We start from the raw sequence: 20,792 nt of genomic DNA, 5'->3' as shown, positions 1-20,792 counted from the left end.
GGGACGCACTCCGCTGTACATCGCGCTTGTGAAGTCACCACCAGATCAGATGAAGCTCCCTTTGCGTGACACCATAAAAAGAAAAATAGAATTAGATGCCGTTTCTCTCTTCCCACGCCCTCTTTGATGTTTCATTTTCTTCTTTTTTCAATTTCACCTCAATTTATTTTCCCCCTCTCTCACGCTCCCCTACTTGTCATCCTCCCGCGATCCAGCCTCTATCCACAATATTTTCCTTCAACTCTCCTTTTTGCGTCATCTCTTCATCCTTCAATCCCATCCCTCCCTCCCTCCGCCTCTCTCTCTCTCTCTTTCAGTCCCCTGTCTTTCGTCTCTACTCATCATGCTAAAGATGGCCCTCCAATACTGCATGATTAATGCTGTGCTCAGTCATATCGCTGACTTATAATTTATGCCTTTATTCTTCAAACGGCTCACCGTGTCACATGTTAAAGTGTGTGTAGGTGCGTGCGTGCCGTAGTGTGTGTGTGTGTGTGTGTGTGTGTGTGTGTGTGTGTGTGTGTGTGTGTGTGTGTGTGTGTGTATATCTGTGGGTTAAAAAGAAATCTGTCACTTTCTGTATATAGGCTATATAGTCATCAATGTTTTATCTTTTTTTTCCTCTTTTTCCTCCTTAATAAGCATTTGACCATGCAACCTTCTTCTGCTCAGTGTTTGGATCTATTTTGCATGCGCTTCTTGGGCAGATTCAAATAAATAAAAGAGTGTGTGTGTGTGTGTGTGTGTGTGTGCGTGTGCGTGTGTGCGCAGTATAAGGCAACTTGATGTTACACCAGAAGCTCCTTGATAACGGGACTGAGAGAGTTCTGAGATAGTTCTGGAACACGAACGGTGGTGCAACATGAACAGTTCACGTTGTTTACAGCCAAAAGGCATTTGGAATGGACAGAGAGAGAGAGATGGAGAGAGAGAGAGAGATGGAGAGAGAACGGATGAAGAGTTAGCAGAATAGAAGTGGTGAGGAGCAAGGGACCGAACTGTGTGATTTGATTTGAAAGGGCGAGGGGCCAGATTGGGACTTGAGGGGATCTGAGAGAAAGCGAGAGAGATGAGAAACGCAGGGCTGAGTAAGCAGGCGTGTTACGAAACAGAATGAGAGCCAGAGAGAGCCACACAGTTTCTTCATTTTGATCATCAGTAGTTAAGAGAAGCTCCAAAAAAAACAACATCTCGGCATCAAGTATACTGGAAGCCTGAATTATTGATGTCTGACTTTTAAGTACAATGTGCTATGTGTGTGGCTGCTGGGTAGAGTGCGTGCATGTGTCTGTGTGCGATATGTAGAGTACATACTGTACATTCCCCTGTGTGTTGCTACTGTATGTACGTGCATAGCACTCGCATGCCCTCTGCGTGTTAGCTTTTCACTGCGTGCATGTGTCGTCATCACCACAGCAGTACTGTATTGTGTGTGTGTGTCTGTGTGTGTGCGTGTGTGCGTGCGTGCGTGCAGGGACATGCTGGGCCCCTGACTCATTGCGTGCTATAGAGAGATTTGTGCCTGTGTGGGCCAATTACATGAGTTATATTTCGTCGTTGTCGGGTGGAAACCTTGTATGTCCAAAACCGTCTGTTTTGTATTTATCATTTTAAAAATGATTTAAACGAGATACGAGATTTCTGCCCGACAGTGACGATTTACTTTGTTGGCCGCCCAGCCCCCAAAATGGAAATACTTTTTGCCCTAATGGCTGGCCTGGACCGGCCGGGAATGAACCGGCCGTTTGGGAGTTGTCCCGCTTTTCCCAATAGCCAGCACGTCCCTGTATGTGTGTGTGTGTGTGTGTGTGTGTGTGTGTGTGTGTGTGTGTGTCTTTATGCATCTGTAGTGGCAACTTGCTGCTTCCCTCGGAGGACCACAAATGGGCGAGAATGCTCGGCATCAATAAATCACATGGTGCCGTTCTCCGCCATAGAACACTCAGAACTCTGCACTAAGAACATAAGGGAGATGGGCAGAGAAAGAAGAGAGTTGTACTGATAGAAGATGCAAGAGTGAGTGGGAGAACTTGGAGAAAAGGAAAAAGAGACAGAGAGAGCGATGATTGAGAAATATCTTAGTAGTGCAGAACTCCCATTAAAACAGTGACTACCCTGCTGGGATAACTCAGCAGTGCTGCACATAAGCTGCTCCAAACTAGTACTTTACTGAAAGATGGCCACAGTTTAAGGCGCAAATCGTTATCTGTGGAACCATTCAGAGAAGGTTTGTCTGGGAATATACTGTATTCATTTTGGATAAACATCGAAAAAGCTTCAAATCTCTTGGTACACAGTAAAATCCTCAGTGTTAATTCACCACATAAAAAAAAACCTGTATACTTAGTAAAAGGGACCGGAGTTGCAACTGTTTAATTGGTGGGCTCTTTTTTGCCCCTCTACGCCAAATGCAGAAAATTGACGATCTACAAGCTCACAAGCTCTAGAGCGCCTATTTTCTTTGAATGTTCTCCCCAAATTAGGTATGCTGGGTTTAATCGTCAAACTCAGAGTGTACAAATGGTTCCAAGGCCCTCTTTGGTTCCATTTGTACACTAGGAGTTTAATTAACACTGGGGAGTTCAGTGCAGTGTGCTTATTTGCCTCAACATCGTGTTTTCACTTACCATTATGAGCCATTGCACTTAGCAGAATAATTAACGTTTGGAAGCCAGCTGTACTTTCAATAGCCTACATATGTGCTGCAGCTATTTGCTTTGTACATTTGTTTTGCAGGGAACTGAAAAGAAAATAATTGATGAGTCCCATTTTGATTCTTCTTCACTGTAGAACATTAGGTCCAGAGGAGAAGTATAGAAAGGAAAGAGAGTGAGTTGAGGTGGGGAGGGAGGGATATTCTGCATTGGTGGAAAAAGTACTTACAGTACATATGTTACTTAAGTAAAAGTATCTACTGTATAGCCTACTGCAATATAGAAATATTGTTACAAGTAAAGGGACGGAATTTCAAAATGTACTTGAGTAAAAGTATGAAAGTGTTGGCATCAAAATGTAATTAAAGTACCAAAATTAAAAGTACAAAATCTTTGAAAATAGCAGATCTACAAGCTCACAATGCATCGCAACACATTGTGAGCTTGTAGATCGGCTATTTTCAAATAGCCAAGGTATAAAATAACGCTGAAGTGGTTTATGTATGTTTTATAATAGCGTCATTTATATCTGCAAGTACTGTAAATGTACTTTACACCACTGACATTCTGTACTTAGTAGTTTGGGGATAATATTTATATCAAGGTAGAAAGGGGGAGAAAGACATCAAAGGTGATGAATATTCATGTATGCCCTCAGTAAAGTGCTGTTTTACAGTAAAGTGGGACAGAAATGGCCCCGTAAAGACAGCTCTTTAGGGCCTAGTCTCGCACAGATCTAGGGAACATGAATATTCATCGTTCATTGTCCCAAAATGTGCTGCACGCTTTTGACTTCATCTACATAAGTAAGCCTACGCTTGTACAGAGGTATATGTATCGGCCTAGTTGTACCTACTACCTACACACCTGCCACTTAAACCCTATAGTTTATACGTTGTCGTACAATTGTGTCGCATAGAGAAGAAAAGAAATATATAAAAAAAAAAAAAATCTACAGGGTCACAGCATGACACATTGCGAGATGGTTGATCGGCTATTTTTTAAACATTATAATGCCTTTCATCGATTTTAATGTCTATGATGACTGGGACGCCAGTTGCAATATACCGTAATATAGCTAACATTATCTAATTCATTAACCGGAACTGATTATCCTCCTGTTAGGGGAGTTAATTACTCTAATTATCAGATAATGATTCAGGTCTAACTAGTCTGATTGGATTGGTAGAATGACACTATTAACTACCAATAGTACTGTAGGTACAAGAAAACAGATTTATGATTATAGGCTAGCATAATATTCTTAAAAAGAAAAAGAAAAAACTGTTGCTAGGCATTTACTTGATGTTACACAGGTGGAAAAGCATCCTTTTGTTGATCCTACTGGGGTTAGGAAATGGGACAGAGAGACAAAAGCTTTTGAGAGTAAAAAAATAATGAGAAAGGAGTAAACAGGATTCAGAATCATCCATATCCTTCCTTGAGTATTCCTCCCCAGTATTGCTTTTTTCTTCATTTATATCCAACAGAGAGCGGCGCAGTGTCGCAGTCACGCCGCGCTTTAATGCCAAGTGACATTGTTAGCGGGAGATGTGTCATCACCCGCCGCGCAGCCAGCGTACAAGGCTCATGCATGATGTTGCAGTCAATGGCAGACTCTTGAAGCGCCACTGTACGCCGCGCGCCGCTAAGACCTTGAGCATATTTCACAACATGCTACATTACCCTTCCCACAGCTATAGACTTTGCCATGCATTCATCAAAATGTCAAGTTAGCGCTGGCAGCTAGCGAGTGGCACAGTTTGTAAAGCCCTTGTTGTTCCGTGTTCTGTGTGAGTACGTCTCAGGTGAGAATCCCACGTGGGGAATCCTGGTCCGAAACATTAACCAAGAGAGGATGGAATAATAATAAAAAAGTCAAGAAATGCTATCAGACAAGCGACCGAAATAAATTATAAAAACACATTTCCAGGTTCGGAGATGGGGTGTTGCTATGGTTACCATCTCGCTCCTCAGTGCTCCTCTCAAAGTAAATATTGTGCACACAATCCGTGTGTGTGTGTGTGTGTGTGTGTGTGTGTGTGTGTGTGTGTGTGTGTGTGTGTGTGTGTGTGTGTGTGTGTGTGTGTGTGTGTGTGTGTGTGTGTGTGTGTGTGTGTGTGTTTGTGTGTGCACGTGCCTGTCTCTAGGGCTGGGTAATGTATCAATATTATATAAATATGCTTCCATCACACGACATGATCACTACAGTTTTAATCTGATCTGATGAAATGGCCTTCTTTTGGTCATTTATTTTGATGTTTCACTCTGAAACGGCATCTCAACCAATCAGACAGAAGGTTCCCACCCCCCAGGCTATGGAATGCTGGATTCTCACTCAGTGCAGCTGTGCAGCAGAGAGGGCTATAGTGTTTGTATAGCCTGTTGCTCACGCAGCCCAAGGGAGAGAGCGAGGGCCAGTGTGACGCATGTTTGTTACTACATTCCTTTATTTCTTAAATTGTTTTCTGATACATATTTTAGTGTGCTGATTAAGTTTAAAATGAGTAATAGGGTTATACTGGAATACTGGACGTCATATTGTAGTAGCCGTTGTGTTTGGAGGAACGGGCAGCTATGGGAATCACACAGGTGAATTAAATCAAGGTTATTCATAAGGTTCTATCATCATGCAGTATGTTTTCCTTTTACAGGAAGTAATTCACATACAGTAGGCCTTTTTTGGGGACTGTAAATGTAATAATACATAAAAAAAGGCATCTATTGTTAGGTACCGTAAATGGTAAATGGTGCATTTATATAGCACCTTTATCCAAGGCACTTTACAGAGATTGTGCATTACATTCACCCATTCACACACACATTCATACACCGATGGTCCGTGGTCATAATATGGACATACGGTACCCCTAGTTGCACCAACCTGCTCACCGTATGTCCATATTATGACCACGGATATCTCTAAAAGTGTGGGAAAAAAAACGTAATTTTCAGGTCACCACACCACCAAACAATATGTTTTTGTTTTGGGGGGTGGCATCATAATCACAGTACAATATTATTATGTCACAATATCAATATTAAGGTATTTGGTCCAGAATATTGTGATATTTGACCATATCATCCAGCCCTAGTGTATTCTTGGTGTGTATGTGAGTAGGCTTGAAAAGGATGTTGAAAGTTCATGCTTGTCAGTCATATTGAATGCTGGAACATGCACTTCTCTTCTAATGGTGAGCTCATGTAGTATATCCCCGCGACCCCGCCCCCAGACACACGCGCAGGCGCTCACGCACGTGTGCACACTCACACGTTTATGCCGGAGCCATTGACCTTTTCAATGTCCATGCTGAGTCATGCATTTGCTCCACTGGGCATTGCTTTACCATTATTCTATACATTATTTTCTAAGGATATTGCCATAGTAGCAACTTGACTTGTTGAACCTATTGAGTGCATACAGCAGTATAGATATCCCAGCAATGACATGCTGTCCCCTTTTTCTATGTCAAGCAAATTGTGTCTGTTTCTTTTCCTGTTATCCCTGATTCACTGTATTACAATTCACAGACACCCCGCTCCACACCCCTCTCTCTCTCTCTCTCTCTCTCTCTCTCTCTCTCTCTCTCTCTCTCTCTCTCTCTCTCTCTCTCTCTCTCTCTCTCTCTCCCCCTCCCTCCCTCTCCCCAGGGACGTGCAGAGAATGTTAGAGAGGCAGAGGCTGACATTTCTAAAAGGGCCTTTTTGGTGGAAATATTGTAAATAGCAGACCTCCAAGCTCACAACGCGTCGCACTGCGAGCTTGGAGTTCGGCTATTTTCAGTACTTGATACCACAAACTATAATCATAAAAAAGGCAATACTGGAGAAGTGGCGTACAGTGAGGGCAATTCTTTCAACATAAGATGATGCATTCAAGTTCAGGAGAGTTTGGACAAGGCAATTCTCTTGAACGCTGCCTTCAGGTATGGCATGGAAAGAGGGCATTTTGCATTTCTTTCACCATAGTGAAAACTGCATTCATGGTCTGGAGAGGGCACTTTTTACAGATGGGTAAAGGGGCAGGGGCTCAAGCCTCCTTTGATGTCTATATGTGCACGTGCCTGCCTCCCCATCTCTCTCTCTCTCCCCCATCCATCTCTCTCTCTCTCCCCTCCCCTCTTCCCCTAGTGGCTAGTCTCCATTGCGCTCTCTCATCAGTTTGCCTTTCATGTCTTTCTGGTTCTCATTAGCAGCAGCAGCAGCAGCAGCATCCCATAATCCTGAGAGCCTCTTGATATCCGCGGCCCCTTTTTTGCAGACCACCTCTTGACACGCGCGAGTAGACAGGACCCCGGCCTCTTAGCGCGGCCCCCCGGACCTCGCGCACAGTCTCTGGAGAGCCTTCAGAGGCTTCTAGAAGGCCGTGTGAAGTACAGGCCAATGCTACATTTTGTTTGCCCACTCCTCTGGGAAATTCCAGTGCACGCTGTTGCACTTGGGACACGCACAGCGATATCACACGTGCCCTGTACGGAGGCATAGAGCACATGTGTGTATGTACTGTGCATGCGTAAAGAGGCACCCATGTATATCGTCGTTTGTCGGGTGGAAACCTTGTATCTCCAGGTTTCAAATTGGTATGTTCTTTCGCGAAGTAAAGCCCTGCTTCATCATACAAGGCCGTTGCACAAAAGTAGTGAAAACAGCTGATCTACAAGCACACAACGCCACACGGTGCGAGGCGTTTTGTGCTTGTAGATCGTCTGTTTTCACTAGTTTAAATCATTTTAAAAATGATAAATACAAAACAAATGGTTTTGGACATACAAGGTTTCTCACCCAACAACGACGATATATGCATATTGTCGGACAAATGCGCAGTAAGATCAACACAGACACAAATCTACACACACATGCACGCGCGCGCGCGCACACACACACACACACACACACACACACACACACACACACACACACACACACACACACACACACACACACACACACACACACACACACACACACACTGTGCACTACACACTCAAATGTACACATACACACAGACATTGCTTTATGATTGCTCTATGATTCCACAATGACATCGCTTTATGATTCCACAATTGTTAAAATCCTGATATTTCATTTACTTTGCCATGTATGCTTCTTTGAAGTATAAACCAGTGGTTCCGAAAACACTGGGTCAGGACCCATTTTTGTATTGGGTGGGATTAAATATACCTTGTTTCCTTTGTAGATTATTACTTAAAAAAAGATTTTCAAAGGCAAAAATCTATATTCACACTTGGGAAAGAAATCTACCGATCTAAAAGCACACAAAGTTTTACATTGTTTTTGAAAAAGGATATAATATTCATAATGTATTTTTTTGTAAATTTGGATTATCTTGTGGATCTTTTGGATCTCAGGTGAAAACGTTTATGAACCAACTGTACAAATACCAATCTCCAGAACACACACAACGTCATGGCTTTCGTCTACAACAACATCAGGTTTGTTCGCCGCGCCACGTCGCTAAAACTTTAATTGCGTGTATATACTGTATACATGTTTTAAACCGCTCGTGTCTGACACATTACCGTGTCAAACGTTGCGTGTGTTGTTGCGTGCACATGGTGACAGATGCAGGAAGGAGTAGCTTCTGCTCCGTGGCTTGCAAATCCAACACACAGCCCCTGTGGTACTCTAACTGTCGTCGTTAATGCAGCAGACGTCTAAAGATGATTGACACACACATACTGTACACACGCGCGCATACGCACACTGTATTTATATTTGATGAGCTGCAGATGAGCCATTTGACTTACATAATGAGACAATCCTGAGCATTTATCTTGATGTCTAATTTCTTCACCTCCTGGGCTGTGAGAAATTGAATTAGTCAGTGGTGTATTGCACGAGGTTTGGTGACTACTGCTCAAAGCGGTTTCTCATTACGGCTCCACAGCCTGGATGGGAATAAAGAAGACACAGCTAGGCTGGGAAGCAGGGACGTGCTGGGCCCCTGATTCAGCCCAGGAAAAAGAGTTGTAGAGGCCCTCATTGCGCGCTATAGAGAGAGATCTCTCTCTATAGCACTGCTGCTACTCAAAGATTTGCCATTTCAGATCATGACAAGTGACAAGCCAGTGGGCCAATTACATGAGTTATATTTCGTCATTGTCGGGTGGAAACCTTGTATGTCCAAAACCATTTTAAAAATGATTTAAACTAGTGAAAACAGCCGATCTACAAGCACACAACGCCTCGCACCGCGAGGCGTTGTGTGCTTGTAGATCTGCTGTTTTCACTACTTTTGTGCGACAGCCTTGTATGATGAAGCAGGGCTTTGCTTTGCGAAAACATTTCCAAATTTGAAACTTTGAGATATGAGGTTTCTGCCCGACAGTGACGATTTACTTGGTTGGCCGCCCAGCCCCCAAAATGGAATGAAGGCCGACATTTTATTTTTAATTTTTTCCTAATGGCCGGCCTGGACCGGCCGGGAATGAACCGGCCGTTCGGGAGTTGTCCCGCTTTTCCCAATGGCCAGCACGTCCCTGCTGGGAAGAGACACGCCTGGCTAGCGCCGACCTCTTCTCTTAACTCAGAATAAATCAGCACTGTGCTCCTGCACTCTGCAAAACCCTTAGTTTTCATTTAACCCACGGAGACCCTTCGGGTCCATTTGGTTCATTTGTACATGCTCAGAGTCAGGCACGTGCACACATAGACATCAAAGTGGGCTTGAGCCCCTGCCCTTTTATTTGTCTGTTAAAACTGTCCTTTACAAGCCATAAATGCAGTTTTTACTATGGTGAAAGAAATGCAAATGCCCTCTTTCCATGCCATACCTGAAGGCAGCATTCAAGAGAATTGCCTTGTCCAAACTCTCCTGAGTTTGAATGCTGCATCTTATGTTGAACGAATTGCCCTCTCTGTGTAGAAATCCATGCCATTAAGCCACATCTCCAGTATTGACTTGATTATACTTAGTTCAGTGTGGTTTCACACTCCGAAAATAGCCGACCTCCAAGCTAACAACGCGTCGCAGCGCGACCCGTTGTGAGCTTGGAGGTCTGCTATTTTTGGTGCTTCCACCAAAAGGCCCTTTTGGAAATTTCAGCTACTGCCTCTCTAACATCCTCTGCACATCTCTGCTCAGATTTAGACGATACGAATGATAACAAATTATAAAAAAAACACTAGGGATTTCACTGTGTGCATCTGTGGAAATGGCATGTGTGCACGTGCGTGCACGCATGCTTGCGACTGTTACACGGAGAGGGACACGCTCTGTGGCAACTTTTAATGAAAAACCCATCGATGGATGACAAATATGAGCAGCGTTCAGGAACTCTCCGATGGCGTGTGCGTTTGCCTCCCTATCCTCAGATCTGTCTATATAACCGTACCTATCGTTCTCTCACATCAGCCCAAATATCTAGGGGAGGAGGAGAGAGAAATAAATAGAGAATGCACAACAGGAGATTGTATCTTTTGGGATTTTTCTTTCTTTTCTTTTTTTTCTCTCCACTGCGCTTGCTATAATATTTCCGCGGGTGTTTCGTCTCTCTCCGTGTCTACAACAAAATACGTGTATGTGTTTTTGCTGCATTTTGTGGTACTTTTGGAATGGGTTGTTTGGGTATCATTCTGAGGTTACTGCTGGCTGTGCGCCGGTGCAGATATTTAATTATAAACAAAAACACAAAATAAATGCACATGCCTTTTTTTCGGGTCCGCTCGTTCCCGCCGAGCAGCCCAGACGGGCCCCGGATGAAATATGAATGTGGGCGGTGATGTGTGTTTGTGTGTGCGTGCGTGCGTGCGTGCGTGTGAAAATCGGGCTGCTGGCGGACCCCCACTGTGACGGTGATGGTAATGGCTTGCCACAGCCTTGGGGGAGCCACTCAGCGGGTGAGCTTGCTGGAGAGGGAGAGAGGGAGAGAGAGAGGGAGGGAGGGTGTGTGTATGCTGTACGTGTATATGCGAGTGTGTGCTTGCCTACTACCGCTCCAAGATATAGATGTGTGTGGTCATATCAGTGGGGAAGCGTACAGGAAGGGCCCCACAGTGCCTGTCTCAACAGCCAAGTCATCAGCCCCTTTTAATCCGTTTCATCCGTGTCACTCTAAATTTGAATCACTTTAACCATTATTTTATGCTTTAACTATTAACAAATAGCAGATATACAAGCTTTACATCATTAAAATGTGTGCAAATCTTTCAATATACATATTTTTTAAAGCGAACATTTGTAACTCAAATATTTGCTTCTACGGGGTCCCTGCTACATGATATTTTGAAATGGGGTTGACATGAAAAAGTTTGAGTACCACTGACCTAGAAAAAAAAAAGATTTATAGAATCGGGTTAATATAGCCTTTTCATTGATTTCCCAAAAATAGCAGATCTACAAGCTTGCAGCGCGGCACTCGGTGCCGCGCTGTGAGCTTGTAGATCTGCTATTTTTTAACAGTTAAAGCATAAAATAATGGTTAAAGTGGTTCAAATCTAGAGTGACACAGATTTGCGTTGGCGGTTTAAATGGATTAATCCAGCCTACAGGGGATGTGTATGTGAGTGGTCCAACGACCTTCACAAGGATAGCTGTGACCACAAAACTTGGTATGCGTCTCTGACTCTGTCACGCTCACTGCCGGAGGAGGGTATTGTTCATTTTATGGTACGTCTAGAAACTGCCAACCAAAGCGGGATTGGGGGGCCCTATTTAGCTTCATATGACTTAACTTATGACCTGGTGGCGTGGCCAATGCTGATTGGCCACTAAAAATAACTAAACAGCATTGGCCACGCCTCCAGGTCTTAAGTATCGATTACTCACCCCAAATTCTGTGGGGTACTTTTGTCGCATCTCTAGGCCAATAGTTTGAGGAGACTCTTTGTGTCTCCATAGGGAACCACTGTTAGTTATCAAATGATTGGCTTAGGAATACTAAGCCAATAATTTGACTTAACTATCGCTTTAAGTCATAAGACCTGGTACTTAAGACACGCGAAATAGGGCCCTACTAGGAGTCTAAAGGCCCTACTAGTGGCCTCTAAAGGTTGCACTGTCCTTACACTCCATAATGGACTGCCCTACCACCATTACCATCCTAGCGTCCCAATGCTCGGTCGTTAGAGTTTGAGATTATCTTGTATACCAGTAGAAATTTCGGCCTGAAGCTGGTGACAGTGGAAAGGCCATGGAGTCACCAAAATGATTTGGGTTTGACGTCCTCCGGGGAGCATGAAGGTGACCGCAGAGAAAATTCCATCCGATACTTTTCTAGTCTTACTCTTGTGTAGCCAGATGATCAGCGATATCTCTGCCTACCAATGCATCTGGGGAAATCTAAATGTAATGCACTGGCTAGAACACAACAGCAAAGACTATTTAAACTAAATGTTTGATGGACAGACAGACCTTGCCATCCATCCTCGCCGCTAGCGAGGCTAGTAATAACACATTTTGTTTTTGTTGTTCCCAGTTTTCCCTGGTGTACCACGTACCTAACATCATGTCTCTCTCTTTGTCTCCCCACAGGACGAATGTCATAGGATGACCACTGCTGCGGGGGTGTGTCTGTCTGTGCTGTCCTCTCTCCTGGCTGTGGCCTGGGCCCTGGCTGCTGCGTCTGCCCTCGCTCTAGCGCCTCTCTCTGCCCTGGCCACGGCTGCCTATGGGGCGGCCAGTGGTACCCCCAGCGCCAGGGCAGAGGGGGCCCCCTCGCCCCTCACGTCGCCGTGTTCCAGCCTGGTCGCCGGGGTGCTGTATGGATCTTTCTCCCTAAGGGAGCTCTTCCCCTCCAGGGCCCCGGGCTGCTCCTGGTCCCTGGAGAACCCCGACCCCACCAAGTACTCCCTCTACCTCCGCTTCCTGCGCAACCCCTCCATCTGCCGGACGCACTCCCCCATGCTCCTCTCGCTCGACCACCACCTGGTCAACCAGAGCTGTCCCCTCAACCTTCCCGCGGCCGTGCCCCGGGAGCAGGAAGTCGTCGACCTCTGCGGCGGCCACTCGAACTCGTCACGTGACACGCCGCCGTACTCCTTCCACCAGTTCGACAAGAACTTCATCCAGCTGTGTCTCACCAAGCAGCCGTCGGCGGACGAGGACCAGGTGGCCAAGGAGACGCTGGAGCTCCGGCTGGTGGAGGTGTTGCTGATCAACAACGAGAACTCCAGCCAGTTCACTTGCGGCGTGCTCTGCCGCTGGCTGGAGGAGTGCCTGCGCTCCAACGGGCACGGCGGCGGGGGCGACGAGGGCGCCGCGGACAGCTGCGGGATGACGCAGACGGGCTGCATCTGCCCCAACCACAACATCATGGCTCCGCCGGTCCCCCTGCTGCCCGCCACGCCCCACAGCACCAGCAACGGCTCCCTGGTCCCCGACGACTGCTGCGTCACCGAGACACACTCCAACGACGCCATTGCCATAGCGCCCAGGGACGTCAGACAAGGTGAGGTCACTTCTCTCTATCCATGCCAGGACAAAGCCCTGCACACGGCTCCATCTTTTGTTGTACTTAACCGTGCTTGACCTCCATTCTCCGCATGGAGAATAATCTAGCTTAATTAAAGAGTACTTCTCTGCAGGGTCTTTTTATGGCTTTGGCGCCATGACACCCTCCCACAAGAGACAAAATCCCAAGCAGCACTTATTTAATGATTGCACAGAACGGCCAGAGGTGTCATAGAGTCCTTTTAAATAAAGACAGAATAGACAGAATTTTCAGGCAAAGCAGGCGGTTATTAGGAAGGAAAAAAAAAGAGTTGGAATGAGAGATGAGAAAAGTTTGCATTGTCACCCTGGCCTCGGATGAGAAGCCCATATGCATCTCAGAAGAGACTTTGTGGATTTGCTCTTTGGCATTATAGTCTTTAATTAGAATATCAGATCTCTTCAAAGACGGTGTCTAAAACCTCCCATCAAAAGACGTGTAAATGGCTGCCAGAATCGCAAGCTTATGATCTATATTTTATTGGCTGCCCTCTGTGGGCTAGAGGTGTGGCTGAAACAGTTTGTACAGTATAAATGCTGTGTGTGTGTGTGTGTGTGTGTGTGTGTGTGTGTGTGTGTGTGTGTGTGTGTGTGTGTGTGTGTGTGTGTGTGTGTGTGTGTGTGTGTGTGTGTGTGTGTGTGTGTGTGTGTGTGTGTGTGTGTGTGTGTGTGCGCGCGTGCGCGTGCGTGCGGGTTCTGCTTGTGCATGTACAGTTTATGCAAGTGGTATAGAAAAAGATTATTTTATAAAGTACTTGTTTCTATTATATCCTTTTCATCACAAGGCAAGTATTTATACCCTGGTCAAACAGTTTAATCACCATTCTAAATCAGTGCTGATGTGTGAACCTACTGTACTGACAGGTAACGGTCGGTAGTAAACCCGTGCGTGCGTGCGTGCGTGCAGGTTCTGCTTGTGCATGTACAGTTTATGCAAGTGGTATAGAAAAAGATTATTTGATAAAGTACTTGTTTCTATTATATCCTTTTCATCACAAGGCAAGTATTTATACCCTGGTCAAACAGTTTAATCACCATTCTAAATCAGTGCTGATGTGTGAACCTACTGTACTGACAGGTAACGGTCGGTAGTAAACATGTTTTGTTGGACTAAAACGTGATTATCAAGACAACACTTCTGTTTGACATTTTCTCGGTTATGATTGTTTTTCATTGGTACTGTAAGTGCACGACTATACACTCTAATATTGGCATATAATGCACTTGGTGGAAGGAAATCCACTCTGCTTTGCTTTATAGAATTCACCTCTGCCTCGTCCATTGTTTTACAATATCGAGAGACACCTCGTCATGTCGTAGACTCTTAGAGTATAGCCTACATAATATTCAGTTGAGTTCTCTATCTTAAAGAAGCTATAGTGAACTTTTTCTTGACTTTGTTTACATCCCTCTTCTATTCTTTTATATGGATTGATAAGGGATATAAACAAAGTCGGTCTGACAATGGCCAAAATGATTATTTTATCTACTTATTTACTTATTTTATGCTTTTTGTGGTAATTGCCAGACCCATGAAATGGGTAGGCCTACATAAGCAAATGTCGGTCTGTCCGGGTTTTCTATATAAAGGGTATATATGATGATGACATGATGATGACATGCCTACAAAAGGCATGATGTCATAAATGATGATGACAGACAGGGGGTTGGCAGAACCGGGGTCTGGCACAACCAGGTTGACCGCCAGACCCAGAGGGTCGGCCTACATAAGGCTTTGTCTGTCTGTCCTGTTTTTCTCCATAGATGGTCATGATGATGACATGATGATGACATGCCTACAAAAGGCAGAATGTCACAAACGATGATGACAGACAGACCCTCAGACCCTCTGGGTCGGCCTACAAAAGGCTTTGTGGCAAAGGTTGTCAGGCAAAGGTTTGCATTGTGTGTGACGTCAGGCCAGAGTTCTGGTCGACCATATAACCTGCCAGGTCAAACAATCTCTTTAACTTCAAACATAGACAGGGATAAGGAGAGAAGCCTATAGGTAGAAGCTTGTATTTACATTTATTGCAGAGAAGGTTTTAGGACTTAGATATCATGAGGGAAATAGTCAGCATGCAGGCTGGCCAGTGCGGCAATCAGATCGGGTCCAAATTCTAAGCGACGAGCACGGCGTTGACCCCACCGGCACGTACAACGGCGACAGGGCTTCCAACTCACCCAGTCGCTGGGCGGCGGCGAGGGCATGGACGAGATGGAGTTCACGGAGTCCGAGAGCAACATGAATGACCTGTTGTCATACTCGGACCACCAGCCACCCAACAAGATGCCCAGGCTAGAGGCTATACTAGCTAGCGATTCCACAGAGACTGCAGGATCGATGCACAGCACCATTCAGGGTAACAGTGGAGTGGCCTCTATCAGAGTTCCCCTTAAATTTGTTAACAATACAGGCTCTCCTGAAGAGCGTAACCTTTGTTTCGTCAATAGCAGGCTCTAATGGCTTTCACATCCACTAAGGAATATTTCCTTAAGTTGAATGATTCAGATCTGGTAAACAAGCCTGTTACTAAGGAATTTAAAAGAGTCCTTCAGACTACAGGGGGGGGGACTGTGTCTCTGGCAGTGCTGAGGAAGCTGGTGGGTCAGTGTGTAGGGAGAAAGTATGCAGGGGAACAGGAAGATGCCAATGAATTTGTGATCTACTTACTGCAGGCCCTTGGAAAAGAAGGAGCCTCCGGGTTTGTAGACCAGTTTTCATCTGGCAAGGAACTGCTTAGTAGAAGATTTGACAGTGTCAGTGGAAGGTGTCCACAGGGTCATGTCTTTCCTCCTGGTATCCCAGCTCAGATGTGTGTGTGTGTGTGTGTGTGGTCATGATGATGACATGATGATGACATGAGGGAGGGATAGACCGACAGACAAAGCCTTCATATCATCACAATGACATGAGGGAGGGACAGACCGACAGACAAAGCAAAAGGCTTTGTCTGTCGGTCTGTCCCTCCCTCTTTTCTCCATATTTGGTCACAATGATGTCACAAATGATGATGACATGAGGGAGGGACAGACAGCCTATAAAGGGACAGACAGCCTATAAATGTACCATTAAATTTATAGGCCCAGAGGGTTGGCAGAACCGGGGTCTGGCACAACCAGGTTGACCTGGTCTAGTTTTTTAATAGAAACACATATTTGAAGCTTAATCTTTTTTATAAAATATTTTCGAAACATTATTTTTATTTTAGTGTCCGTTTTTCAAGAAAAGGTTGACTATAGCTCCTTTAACACTAGAGAATTAAAAAGCTCATAGAATGAGATGCTCTTAATAACCAGATCAAACATAGCATCCATATTCTGGGGCTAACATTGTCAAGCTCAAAATGCGAATTCTCGCTTCACTATGCCAAGGCAGGTATGCGTGCACATCATGTGCACGTGGGCACACACACACGCATACAAACACATACGTACCACCACATACCACCACAAACGGCTCTAAGGAGCCCTAGAGAAATTCTCACCTTGCTGAAGGGAATGTTAAAAGTGTGTGTGTGTGTTTTAATCTGAAGGATGTTTCCTTTAACATCTAAGGTTAATCATCTAGGGCAGGGGTCTTCAACAGGGGGTCCGGGACCCCTAGGGGGTCCTCAGAGTTACTACAAGGGGTCCTCCAAATCATTGAGTTTTTTATATTAACCACTTGAACCCTAGGCGTCCATATTCAGAGACTTTTAGCCATAAATAGCAGATCTACAAGCTCACAACGCCTCGCAGCGTGAGACGTTGTGAGCTTGTAGATCGGCTATTTTTGGCAAAGAGGTTTGGTGTAGAGGGGAAAAAGAGCAGACTAAGTACAGAGTGAAAGGTCAAGTTTATTAAGTATTGACTGTTCAAGTGGTTAAATATCTGAAAACACAAATAGAGAGTCAAGGGAAGTAGGGAGTCTTCCCTGGGATTGCCTGGTCTGAAACTGCCTTGAGCCAAAATCAATGACAACCATTGCCGTGTCAAATGGTGCGGTGGTGATATTAAGCTCCTGCCAGTAGCCTGGCGGGCCATACTGTATATCACTTTCCACACATCCCGCCTCAAATGTACCGATGCAGCTCACAGATAAGTTCTCCCTTCCATCCACGGCTTCAGTGGCCGGAAGGCATCACCAGGGTTGCTTTGAACTGTGAATGGCCCTCGCTCGATATAGTCTATGTCAGTGTTTCTCAAACTTTCACATTTCAAGGTCTCCCCTTAACTCTGACAGTGTTCAAATGGAACCAAATCATTTGTAGAGTCGGAGTTACAGACTTGTATGGGTCAATTTAGAACCCCCCCCCCCCCCCCCCCCCCCCCCCAAAGGAACCCACAGAGTCCAGGATTCCAGCCACTTTGAGAACCACTGGTCTAGGTAGGACCTTTAGGAGGGAATATCTCATTGTTTTTGGCTATGGAACCTAAGGAGAATCCTAGGCTATGATTACATGGAAACAATCCGTCTTGAAAACGATAAAGTGCTGTTTTGCTTGCGATTAACAAACTCAAGACTGACTGAGTGAGAATGTGTGATTGTTGTTGGAGGGCAGTGTGTGTGTGTGTGTGTGTGTGTGTGTGTGTGTGTGTGTGTGTGTGTGTGTGTGTGTGTGTGTGTGTGTGTGTGTGTGTGTGTGTGTGTGTGTGTGTGTGTGTGTGTGTGTGTGTGTGTGTGTGTGTGTGTGTGTGTGTGTGTGTGTGTGTGAAAGGCAGCATTTCTTTTCTTCTTCTAAACAATTCCTTTTGGCTTAATCACCCCTAATATCACATAAACACATTTGAGTCAGATTTTTCTTTGAGATTTTTGAGCCAGTCTTTCTGTTAAACCTCCTCTTTGTTATCACTGAGAGGCAGCCACTTCGGCCTTCGCTAAATCGTGTATGTGCGTGCGTGCTGTGTGTGTGTGTGTGTGTGTGTGTCTCTCTCGCTCTTACTTTCACTCTCTCTCTCTTTTTGCACAGTGTTAAGCCCATCTAGTTCCCATGGAGATGAATATCTTCCTCAGTTAGTGCTGCCACCGTTTCAGTCCTCGCAGACCACTAATGAGTCCTGAACAAATTGACACGATGGAACCTGCAGAAAATATGACTCAGTCGGAGCTGATTTTCGGGTTAGTCTTCAGAGGACTCTTTTTCTTTTGGTTGGTCCGGATTTGTGATTATGATGTGAATGTAATGGGAGGGGATCTTTTTGCGTTCACAGAGCCCATTGCACCACCTCTCTCTGTCTTCCTGTCTCTCTCTCTCTCTCTCTCTCTCTCTCTCTCTCTCTCTCTCTTAGATAATCGTATTATGGAGATTTAATTTATCACAAAATCGTCCTCCGTCATGCCCTGGGATCAATTCACCTTTTATTTGCAGAGCTGCATATCCCGTACTACTTAAACCCTCTATAATTGGTAAAAGGTACTTTTAATATACGTAGTTGATACAGTCTTTTGTTCACTCTCTATCAAATGTCTTTGCCAAAAAATAGCCGATCTACAAGCTCACAACGCCTCACGTTGTGACGCGTTGTGAGCATGTAGATCTGCTGTTTTTTGGCAAATGTTCCGCCCCAGGATAATGGATTTTGATTATTGTGATAATAATCGCGATTTCATTTGTCACAATAATCGTGATATGAGATTTTCATATCGTCCCGTCCCTACTCTCTCTCTCTCTCTCTGTGTATACGTAGGCAGAACAGAACACATCCACCAGTTCTGTCTGCCAAAAGTTAAGGAAAGATCTTGTTCTTCTTTCTACCGGTGTGCCTCACTTCTATTCTTGGAATGAGAGCTACGTCAGGCCAGTAATACTGCACATTGGGTGGCTGAACATTGGGATTCTTTCTCCCCCTGTGTAGGCAGGAGACCTGAATCAGTCTACATTGATATAGACGTGCATTGCCAGACAATAAAGAGCTCTCTGGGGACTTAGAGTAACCTTGAAGAACAGCCACGAAGATATAGTCAGGTTCACAATGTATTTTCGTTCAAAATTTGTGGGGATTAGTAAAACTATACATTTTTGGAATCTTCAGAGCATGGGGAATCCAAAAATCTTTGTTTGCATTTGCACAGAAACCTGCAAAGCTGCCATCTTGGACGTTCAAAATGGCCGACATAAAATACATAATTTGTGCTATCTTGGCTTCTAGACAACCTAGAAACTTAATTAAACATGCCAATCCTATGTTTTCTGGGTCAAGGAATCAAATGGGTGTAAAATATTCCGGACCCCCACCCCATTTCTGCGGGTTATCACTTTTGGGACCACCCAGAACAGTACGCCAGCCAGTTAATGTCCAATTTTCATAATATTAGAGTTGTTTTGTAGGTTTTAAAACATCCTGAGTTCGTTTATTACACTTTTAAAGCAGCCAGAATAACCTTTCTGACTTTTGGTTGGGGTCTTTCCTCACCTGGGACCCCCCAGACAGACCCCTGAGCCTATCTCAGTAATCGCTCTGCTCCTGCTCCAGAACAATGTTAAATCAGATCATAATTGAAGCATATAAGTTGTTGTAGCTGGGCTTTGAAAACAAAAAGGAGCAGTAGCAAATACCAGGGGTCTTCCACAGGGGGTCCGGGACCCCTGGGAGGCCCTCAGAGTTACTACAGGGGGCCCGCCAAATCTTGATGGGATATTTTTTGAAACTTTTTTTTGAAACTTTTAACGTTTTTATGTATACTGATGGTTTATTAGTATTCTCAGTATTATTTATACATTTTTTTGTGTTAGGCAATACAATACATTCATCAAGGGACATGATTTTGAGGAAGTGCACACACATGAATAGGCCCTGATTACTCAAGTCCTTGCCTCTACTGCTTATGGTGCTATGCGAGATATATGTGTTTGGTCACCCGACACTGATGTCCTCCTGCTGTTACTTCTCTGAAATTTGCAACAGGTAAAAAAAAAAGAATATAGATATATTCGAGCGAGGTCAAGTTATAGGATGTCACAAATGTCAAGGGTTCCTTGGCCTACACAATCTACCTGTTGCTGACTGGGGAAGAACATTTGTTGGAATCTCCAAAGTACATGGGTCAATGCCAACTAGCCTGATGGTGATGACCATGAACCGCATTTTTCCTTCTCTCCCTCCCTTGTGTGTCTGCACACGAGTCTGTCAATAAGAGCTCTATAATAAAAACATTATACAGACAGGGTGGACATAAAATACATCAGGCACATATATTTAAAATCACCCAAAAGCAAGAGTGTAAAAATAAAACTATCCACTGAGGGTGCCTGTCTTAGGTGTGCTGGAAGTTTATTCCAGGCTGTCGGCCCATAGAAACAGAAAGCCGCTTCACCATATTTCTTATAAGTCATTGAGGGCACAACGAGCAGACCTGCAGTAGAAGACCTGAGGGGGCGGTTTGGTTCATATCTAGACAGGGAGTCGACGAGGTACGACGGTGCCAGACCATTAAGAGATTTATAAACAAGTAAGAGAATTTTAAAATCAATCCTAAAACCAACTGGGAGCCAGTGTTACAAGGCTAAAATTGGAGTGATATGTTCTCTCATCTTAGTTTTAGTTAGCATTTTGGACTAGTTGAAGTCGATCTGTAGTTTTCTTTGGTAGGCCAGAAAAAAGTGCATTGCAATAGTCTAGTCTGGAGAAGACAAAAGCATGGATCAATGTTTTTGCATCATCCAATGACAGATAAGGAGGTCTAATTCTTGCAATATTTCTAAGGT

The 20,792-nt window shown here is 44.7% G+C and overlaps 1 protein-coding gene across 1 annotated transcript in view; it reads left to right on the top strand.

The window, feature by feature from the left end:
- The window catches only part of adgrb2 (adhesion G protein-coupled receptor B2), a 356,837-nt gene that overhangs the window by 4,898 nt on the left and 331,147 nt on the right, over positions 1-20,792 (top strand). Inside the window, exon 2 of the mRNA XM_080734701.1 lies at positions 12,148-13,063. Within this exon, the coding sequence (XP_080590827.1) occupies positions 12,163-13,063 (901 nt within the window). The 5' untranslated portion in view covers positions 12,148-12,162. The remainder of the gene's footprint in view (positions 1-12,147; positions 13,064-20,792) is intronic.

Source organism: Nannobrachium achirus (genome assembly GCF_963921795.1).
Source record: "Nannobrachium achirus genome assembly, chromosome: 10".
Classification (NCBI taxonomy): domain Eukaryota; kingdom Metazoa; phylum Chordata; class Actinopteri; order Myctophiformes; family Myctophidae; genus Nannobrachium; species Nannobrachium achirus.
This window is presented reverse-complemented; position numbering and strand designations above follow the sequence as displayed.